At 42.7% G+C, this 8930-nt stretch overlaps 1 protein-coding gene across 2 annotated transcripts in view; it reads right to left on the reverse strand.

The window, feature by feature from the left end:
• Positions 1 to 6356, reverse strand: part of LOC311524528 (coagulation factor V-like) — a 64683-nt gene extending 58327 nt beyond the window's left edge. For both annotated transcript variants that reach the window (XM_084635692.1, XM_084635693.1), the window contains exons 1-2: positions 6104 to 6356; positions 2664 to 2755 (exon numbers count right to left, since the gene is read on the reverse strand). In XM_084635692.1, the coding sequence (XP_084491818.1) occupies positions 2664 to 2755; positions 6104 to 6264 (253 nt within the window). In that variant the 5' untranslated portion in view covers positions 6265 to 6356. The remainder of the gene's footprint in view (positions 1 to 2663; positions 2756 to 6103) is intronic.
• Positions 6357 to 8930: the final 2574 nt, after the last annotated feature.

Here is an 8930-nt window from a genome sequence, read left to right on the forward strand (position 1 = left end):
ATCTTCTTTGCTACTTTTAGCCACGTTAGCTACATTTAAGCTAGTGTGGGTATGCATACCTGCACTGATATCACACTTCCCAGTGCAGTGTAGATATACTCACAATCAGGGAAGAAAAGCTCCTTCAGTCACAGAACGCATGCTGAGGAAAAGGGGTTGGTAAGAAAGGTATTGTAGCGATGGCCTGAGGCATCTTCCACTGCAGTCAAAAGGATTTTTTCCATTGACATTGATGCACAAATGGAGCAAACCCTTGCAAAGGTGGTTTCTTTTTATTTAACTAGACATTTACCTGTAAATACATAGCACCTGTCAATGAGTAGCACCTCACTCCACCCAGTGACTGCATCATAGGGAAAAGCCAGCTTTACCCATCCTATCTGAGGGGAGGGCTTTTATGGAACAATGAAAAGTTACCAAAAGATAGAACAAAGGAAGCCAAGTATTGGAAAGGGGCATATCAATGCAGCCACCACACAGGAAGGGGAAGCACTGTGCAGGAGAGAGCAAGGTCACAGGCTGGGGGAAGGAAACTCCATGTGGGATAAGCCACCCAACATGTAACAGCCTGCATGAGGCAGGGGAAACCCTGCCTGCCTACCTTCCTGGACACAGGTGTCCCTCCAAGGACTCCCAAGGGAAGAGTGAGCTAGCTAGGCACATTGCGCTGAGGATGGTTCTTGTGTTCTATATCATCTGTATTGTCTTGTGCTTTATGTGATTAAGTAAAAGAGCAATTGTGTTAGGCTCTGTGCAGAGCGTGAGAGTGTGTTATCTGCTTCACAATTATCACATGCCTCCTGTTCAACTAAACCTTGGAGTGGAGTGTAGGGAGAGGGTGGGTTTGAGTACAGGAGTGGTGGAATCCATCATGGGGAGTACTAAGGGGAGAGCCTCTGCAGCTGTGCACTGGTCCAGCATGAGCCCAGGAAGAGGATGGCAAATGGTGTCAAACAGAGCCTGGGGTTGGAGGATTGAGTGTGATCAGTGTGACTGTTTTGCACAGCGCTACATGTGTGGGAGATTGATAGCAGTGGAAGGGAGCAACACCCACATTTTTCAAGTTCTGGAAATACACAAACCGGCTTCCAGAAATGGGTGCCCACATATTCTGCAAATGCTGCAGTAGTGTACGCCTGTATGGCCAGCAACGGCACCGCATACAGACCCATCACACAGATGACGTTCTAGGAGCACGAATGATCCCACAGAAGGGATCATTCTGCAACAGTATGATCATAGCAATATATTAGAAACATGCAATAGGCAAGACAGTCAAAATCTCCTGGTTATGAAGCTGAAAACAGTCAATGACTTACATTTTCAAAGGTGGCTAGTGATTTTGGGTGCCCAGTTTGAAATACTGTAAAGTGGCTTGATTTGCAAAAAGTGCTGAGCCCACCTGACTCAGAAAATCAGCCCCTCTTAAGGCATCCCAAATCAGTGACCCAAAAATGGGAACTCCAATTACTAGTCACTTTTGATTCATAAATTCCAAGGCCAGGAGGAACTATTGTCATCAGCTAGTCCAGGGGTCCTCAAACTTCATTGCACTGAAACCACCTTCTGACAACAAAAATTGCTACATGACCCCAGGAGCGGGGACCGGAGTCTGAGCCCACCGGAATCCGGCTGCCCCGTGCAGGGCGAGGTTGGGGGAGTGCAAAGCCAGACCCCCACTGCTCTTGGTGGGGGGGCCAAAGCTGAATCCCAAGAGCTTCAGCCCGAGGTGGGGGGGCCTGTTACCTGAGGGCCTCCCACACACTCAGGACTGAAGCCCTTGGGCTTCGGTCCTGGGCCCCAGCAAGGCTAATGACAGCCCATGACGACTCCATTAAAATGGAGTCGTGATCATTTTTCCCTCTAAGCTGTGCGCATGTGCGCGCGCACACAGATCCTAAACGCTCTGCACATGGCGAAACACGGCACGCATAAAAATTTGCACAGAAGTGATTTTTTGCACACACAGGGCCTGTCAAAAATTAGAGGGAACATTGTCATGACCCACTTTGTGGTCCCAAGCCACAGTTTGAGAACCTCTGATCTAGGCTGACCTCTTGTATAAGAGGCCATAGAACGTCTCCAGAACAATTCCAAGAGCAGATCTTTTAGAAAAGCTCTGAATCTTGATTTAAAAATAGCCAGTGATGGAGAATCCAGCACAACCCTTGGTAAATTGTTCCAATGGTTACTTACTCTCACTGTCAAAAATTTACACCTTATTTCTAGTCTGAATTTGTCTAGCTGCAACTTCCAGTCACTGGATCCTGTTATACCTTTCTCTGCTAGATTGAAGAGCCCATTATTAAATATTTGCACCCCACGTAGATACTTATAAACTGTAATCAAGTCACCCCTGAGCCTTCTCTTTGTTACGCTAAATAGATAGACTCTGAGAACTCAATCACTATACAGCATGTTGTCTAACCCTGTAGTCATTCTTGTGGCTCTTCTTTGAACCCTCTCCAGTTTAATCAATACTGATAACAGAGGCCAATATTTTTAAGGGATTGGGCTTTTGGCTCCTGGGCTATAGAGAAGAGCCACCTAAATTCTCTCTATATTTGCTTGGCTTGCAGTATATGCTAGCCGTGGGTATACAAATACAGGTACGTTTTCCTGCCCATGGAAGACATTGGCGTTGAAAGTTATTTTCTGCTTACCTGAGAAAGTATCTGTTGGTTTTGCTTTCTTAAAATCTGCTTCATACTCTCTATAGGCAATTTTCTTAAACACAGGCTCTGAATTTTCTAATCTGCAATAGGAAGTATTAAAAGAAATAAATTAAAGGTAAAGCTCCTTAGCTATTCAGTGTGGTCCAGTGGAGTGGGCAGGAGACCGGGCCACTGGAGACCTGGCTTCGATTCTTGGCTCTGTCACTTGGGTAAATCATTTCATTTGTTTCCCCTCCCATTGTGTCCATTTAGAGTGTAAGCTCTTGGGGACAGGGAGTCTCTTAGTACATGTTCATTCAGCACTTAGCACAATGGAGCCCCAGTCGCAGGTGGGGCTTCTGGACACTATTGTGAGAGAGTTTAATAACGTAACAAACCACGTTTTGCTATGCTGTGGCTCCTTTCGGCTCTACTGTGAGGTTGGTATTAGTTTCCTTATTTCACAGTTGGGGGAATAGGAATCCAGAGGGCTGAAGTGACCTGGCCAAGGTCACAAAGGAAGTGTACTGTACAGATGGGAGCAGAACCTGGATCCCCCATCCCTGTGCTTCATTTTCAACATCACCTGCAATGATCTCAGCACAATCATTCAGTGTGGCAATTATCTGTAACTGCTGTGACTTTTAGGTAAAAAAGAAAATGTGATTCGTTCCCCTTTGAAAGAGCAAACTGGCCTCTTATAAGGTAGCCCAGGGATCAAAGCCATTCAGGAAATTGCTTCTTGGGAAATGTGGCAACTGTCTTTACCTTTTGATGCATAAAAGTATATGCACAAATGGATCCCATGCCCTGTGCTGTAGAAGGAACCCAAGCAGGCAAGAGGAAGAGCGCACATGGCTCTTGGATGATGGGTGTTGAGCTGAAATGAAGGTTGGAGGGGCAGAGCCGCTACATTTTGCGTCATGCATCCCTAGCTGATTGGTAGATTTCTTGGTAACTACTGCAGGGGGCGTTCAGCAACAACTCCCTCTCAAAGTCTCCTACCTTCCTTTCAGGAATGTAAGGCACAGGCTTCGTAGGGGGAAGTTGATGACAGTACACAGACAGGGAGACAGGGCAGGTGGATGAAGGGGAGGTCAGCCCATGGTGATGGCTCAGGATCCAGCCTCTGAGTTCAGAGCAGATCTGCTGCCCTGCAAGGCTGTGGATTACCCTAAATCACTCTCCCGCAAGGAAAGAATCGGGCAGAAACGCCATAGGTGTCTACTCCATGGGGAGCAGAACTGGGGACCCTATGAGTTAACAGGGATTTTGTCATTGACTTCAGCAAGAGAAGGCTCTGCTCTATAGAGCTCACTGCTGAGTTTTTCCCTGCAAGAGTTTGTCCTCACAAAGGTGATATGTGACCTCATGTTATGATGTTTGATGGAACTTGCCTGACCGACCCTGGGGCGTAGGAAGAAGGCAGTTATGACAAAAGGAAGAGAATCATTAGAAAAACCTGACATTTTTTCATGAAAATCTTGAATTGAAATTTCAAAAATCTGAAACGTTTCTCCCAGGATTAGCAATAACGTACAGCCAGAAATAATCTTTGACCAGCCAGTGTGCGTAAACAGAGCCAAACCTCTAGCCAGCTTGGTTTCTATACACAGCGATGAGTGGGAGACATACACGTAGCACAAAAGAAACCAAAGAGCAGCTTGGAAACGTCATGGACGTATGAAGGCAAGCCCAAACGGTGTATGTTTGGAGGGCAGGGTGCACTGAAAAATTACACCTGGTCATATCATACACAGCACTGCCAGCCTCAAATGTTCAAAAACATGAGATTTTGTTTGTAAAAAATTGCCCAAAATAGAGCAGTCCTATTGAGACCTGAGTTGTTTTTAGTGTTGGTGTAGCTGTGTTGGTCCCAGGATATGAGCAAGACAAGGTGGGTGAGGTAACATCTTTTACTGGACCAACTTCTTTCTGAGTTAGCAGCCAATAAAAGAATAGGTAATCACTTTAGAGATCAATTAAATGCATTCAGAAAAGTTTTGGGCCCCCTTTCGAGAAACATTTGAATAAAAAACATTCAAACGGATCAAAGAATGTCCGACTTCCATGCCACCTAACCCCTCCGCCTTTTCCCTCCTGGGTCCCTCCCTCCTCTCCCTATTCATGTAGGTCTCCTATATTATTACTGGTTTCAGAGTAGCAGCCGTGTTAGGCTGTATCCGCAAAAAAGAACAGGACGACTTGTGGCACCTTAGAGACTAACCAATTTATTAGAGCATAAGCCCATGAAATTTGTTAGTCTCTAAGGTGCCACAAGTACTCCTGTTCTTTATATTATTACTGTAACCTCTACCCTACTGTGTTACACCTATATAGTACTGTCTGGTTTTGTATGGTCTGTTCTTGCAGCTTTGAAGAGTTGTAAAATTGCATAATTCTGTTGGAGATCCCATGAAGCCTACAGTATTCAGCAGCGTATATCAGCTGTAAGTCATTTACCTTTTGGTACTTATTGGGGGGGTTTTTAACCACAAAAAAAAATACTAATCCCAAAAAATTTGTCAGTGTTGCCATGGGAACCTGAAAGTGAAACTGAGCAGAAAGCATGAACATGGTGAAACTGACTGTTGTGTATTCATCACCTCAGCTGAAGAAATGTACTTAGTAAGCAACCATAAAGAAAGTAAACTAGATTATTCATTTACATTTTTAAAAATCTATGGTGCTTTTTGTAAGGATCTTGTCTTATTTAAAAATAGATGTAATTTTGCCAGCTCTGGTGATTTTTTTGGTTAGTTCTGCGACATTTGATGTTTTTTCTTAAAGCCCCAGTCACTTGAATCAAAAGTTTGCATGAGAATCTCAGTTTTTTAAAAAAATAAAAAATAATTACCCCCCCCCAAAAAAAACAGTACATTTTTAGTGGTTGCAGAGAAAACTTGGAAAATGTGACGTGAGTGTGACCAAAAAGCAAATAAAAAGAACTTCAAATTTCCCCCCAAATGATGAGATTTTAAACAGATAATAATGTTGAGAGTTTTTTTATTTGCCTTGTGGCTTTTGAGCTTTTCTACACAACTGTGAGGGCCAGAAACTTTTTTTTACTGTTGAAATGAAAGCTGAGATTCTGATGTTTTCACCTAGCTGCAGAATCTCCCGAGACTCATGCAAAAATTCTCAATGTAGGATTGACCCCAGTGACAGTTTGGGGGGCACAGAGGACATGGGACTGAGTCCAAGTTTGCCTTTGTCAAAATGGCATCAATAATAACGGCTCCAAAAAAAATCACATGGTGTGAATAAAACAGCTGATAGCATTGAACTGAATTAAGGGCTTCATCCAACTGGAATCAATGCAAAGACTCTTATCGACTTCCATAGGCTGGATCAGGCCCTAAGCCCAGCTCTGCACAAACTCCTCAGGAGACTCAAGTCCCTTTCAGCCCAGGAGGGAGCTGGTTGCCTCCACATCTTCCTACTCTTACCTGGACTGTTCTTTGGACTGGGGTCTGTAGCTCCAGCTGGTGGTCTCTGCGGCTATGTAGTGCTCCCGGACCCGAGCTGCTCCCACCCGATGCCACGCCAAACCTGGCCACCACAAACCAAGCAGCATCAAGAGAAGGAGGTGCGTGCAGGAGAGCCCCATGGTGCAAGCTCCTGCTGATGTCACACTGGGAGCCACATGAGGCAGTGGCTGCTGCTTTTGCTGCTACTGCTGGGGAAATGCTTTCACTGTGGTTCGTGATGCAAGAAGAGGGGGTGGTGTTAGTGACACCCAGGTCATTGCTCTTCACCTCCTCCTGCTGCTGACAGGAATCAGAGGGGAGATAAACAGCTGCTCAGGCTGCCTTTCCCTCCCTCCCCCACATCTTCCCTGCTGTGTGCCAAGCACAGAGGACAAGCAGCCTCAACCACATAAGGCAGAGTTGGTTGGCTGGGTCGCTGCCTACTAGGGCAGTAGGGTATTAGGGGCAGCGACCCAAATAAAAACTGTTTATGTGGCTGAGTTGCAGGGTGATGAAGCGTAGGGGCAGTGCTGGCACTGGGGACAGGGACCTGGCTAGAGATGCCACATATCCGATGAAGTGAGCTGTAGCTCACGAAAGCTCATGCTCAGATAAATTGGTTAGTCTCTAAGGTGCCACAAGTACTCCTGTTCTTTTTGCAAATACAGAGTAACACGGCTGTTACTCTGAAACCTGTCACATATCCTTGGATTTCAGGAATTATTCCAATTTTGAGGGGGAAGGATCCTGCATCCTGAAAACCTGGCATGCTGGGTGATAAAGAGCAAGAAATAGTTCAGGGCCTGGGGACTGACAGGCTCTAGAGACTTATAAAAAAAAGTCTCTAAAATGATTTTCTTGAGTGAAAATTTGTTGACATTGTTGAAATTTGACATCAACATTTTCAAGCCTTTTTGGATAATTTTTGTTTATTTTTTTTTTTACATAAAAAACAAATCAGAAACATTATCAAAATGGATATTAACTTTTTTTAGTTTTCTCCCATTGTCAGGTTTTTTTTGGTAAAAGAAAAATAGCTGATTTAGGTAAATGCAAAGTTCCAGTGATCTTTTTGACAGTGTCTTTGCTAAAAATTTAAACAAAAAAAAAATAATGAAACTACAAAAAAGTAAAAAAAAAAAAATCTAACAAAGAAAACTAGGTTCAATTTAAAACACTTTGAACCAAAAACATGTTGGCAATTTCACCCAATTAATTTTGGATGTAACCAACCCCCAACTCTAGCTCTGGGATACATTTACAGGGCACTTGTCCATGCTGTACTGTTCTAGTCTCTGGCTCTCACAGATGCATAGATTTTAAAGTCAGAAGGCACCATTATCATTATCCAGTCTGACTGCCTATAAGACACAGGCCATAGGACTTGCCTGAATTAACTCCTGCTTCAAGTCTAATAACTGTGATTGAATGAGAGCACATCTTTTAGAAAAACATGCAATCCTGATTTAAAGATTTCCAGTGACAGAGAATCCACCACATCTCTAGTAAATTGTTCCTATGGTTAATTACCTTCACTTAAAATGTGCATCTTGTTTTCAGTCTAAAAATGTCTAGCTTCAACTTCCAGCCATTGGATTTTGTAATGCCTTTTTTCTGGTAGATTAAAGAGCAGTCTATGTTCAGAAATCTCTTCTCCATGTAGGTACCTATAGCATTTGTTATACCTTTGTCTGTTAGACTGAAGAATACTCTGTTATCAAATTTTTGTTCCCCGCATAGTTTCTTCCAGATCATTGACAAAAATGTTAAACAACATAGAAGAATCGATCCCTGTGGGATTCCACCAGAAAAACACCCATTGGATGATGATTCCTCAACTCTCAAAATGAAATTGTAAATGTATCAGTTAGCTATGTTTTTACCCATGTAATGTGTGGCATGTTCATTGTGTGTCATTCTAATTTCTTGACAAATTAAAATACCATGTCAAGTGCCCTACAGAAGTCTAAGTATGTTACATTGACACTATTACTTTTAGCTAAATTTGTAATCTCATCCAAAAAGATATCCAGTTAGAAAACAGATTTTGTCACCCTATAAACCCATGTTGATTGTCATTAATTACATTATCCCTCATTACGTCTTTCATCATCAAGTCCCACATCAGCCGTTCTATTATTTTGCTCGGGATCCACCTCAGACGGACAGGCCTATAATTACTTGGTCCTCCCATTTTTTTTTTTTTTAAGTACTGGCATAACATTAATTTTCTTCCAGTCTTCTGGAACTTCCCCAGTGTTCTGAGACTTATTCAAAATCAATAGCAGGGGCCAGAGCGCCCCCCAGCCAGCTCTGAAGATTCTTGGATGAAAATTATCCAGACCTGCTGATTTAAAAATGTCTAACTTTAGTAGCTGTTTAACATCCTCCTTAGTTACTGTTGGAATGGAAAGTATTTCATCATAATCATATGAGATGAAACTACTGTCTTGCTTTTTCCCCCAAACATAGAACAGAAATATTTATCAAAACACACATGTGCCTTTTCTGTGTTATTATTGACAATTCCACTATTTCCTCTAGTAATGGACCAGTTACCATTGTAGGATTCTTTTTGTTCCTAATGTATTTAAAAATTTCTATGGCAAGCAGAAATAAGGACAAGAAAATTTCTCTTTGTGTCCTTTTGCTTCTTTTCTTAAGTTTCTACCGTTACTATCTTGTGATTTATGTTAATTTCTATTAACTTCTCCTTTTTCCCCATTTGTCATTAGAACAAATGGAAAAAAGGGGAAGTTGATAGCAACTAATATAATTTATATATAAAATTTTACTGCTGCTTTTA

Source organism: Lepidochelys olivacea, assembly GCF_965140295.1.
Source record: "Lepidochelys olivacea isolate rLepOli2 genome assembly, chromosome: 1".
NCBI lineage: Eukaryota > Metazoa > Chordata > Testudines > Cheloniidae > Lepidochelys > Lepidochelys olivacea.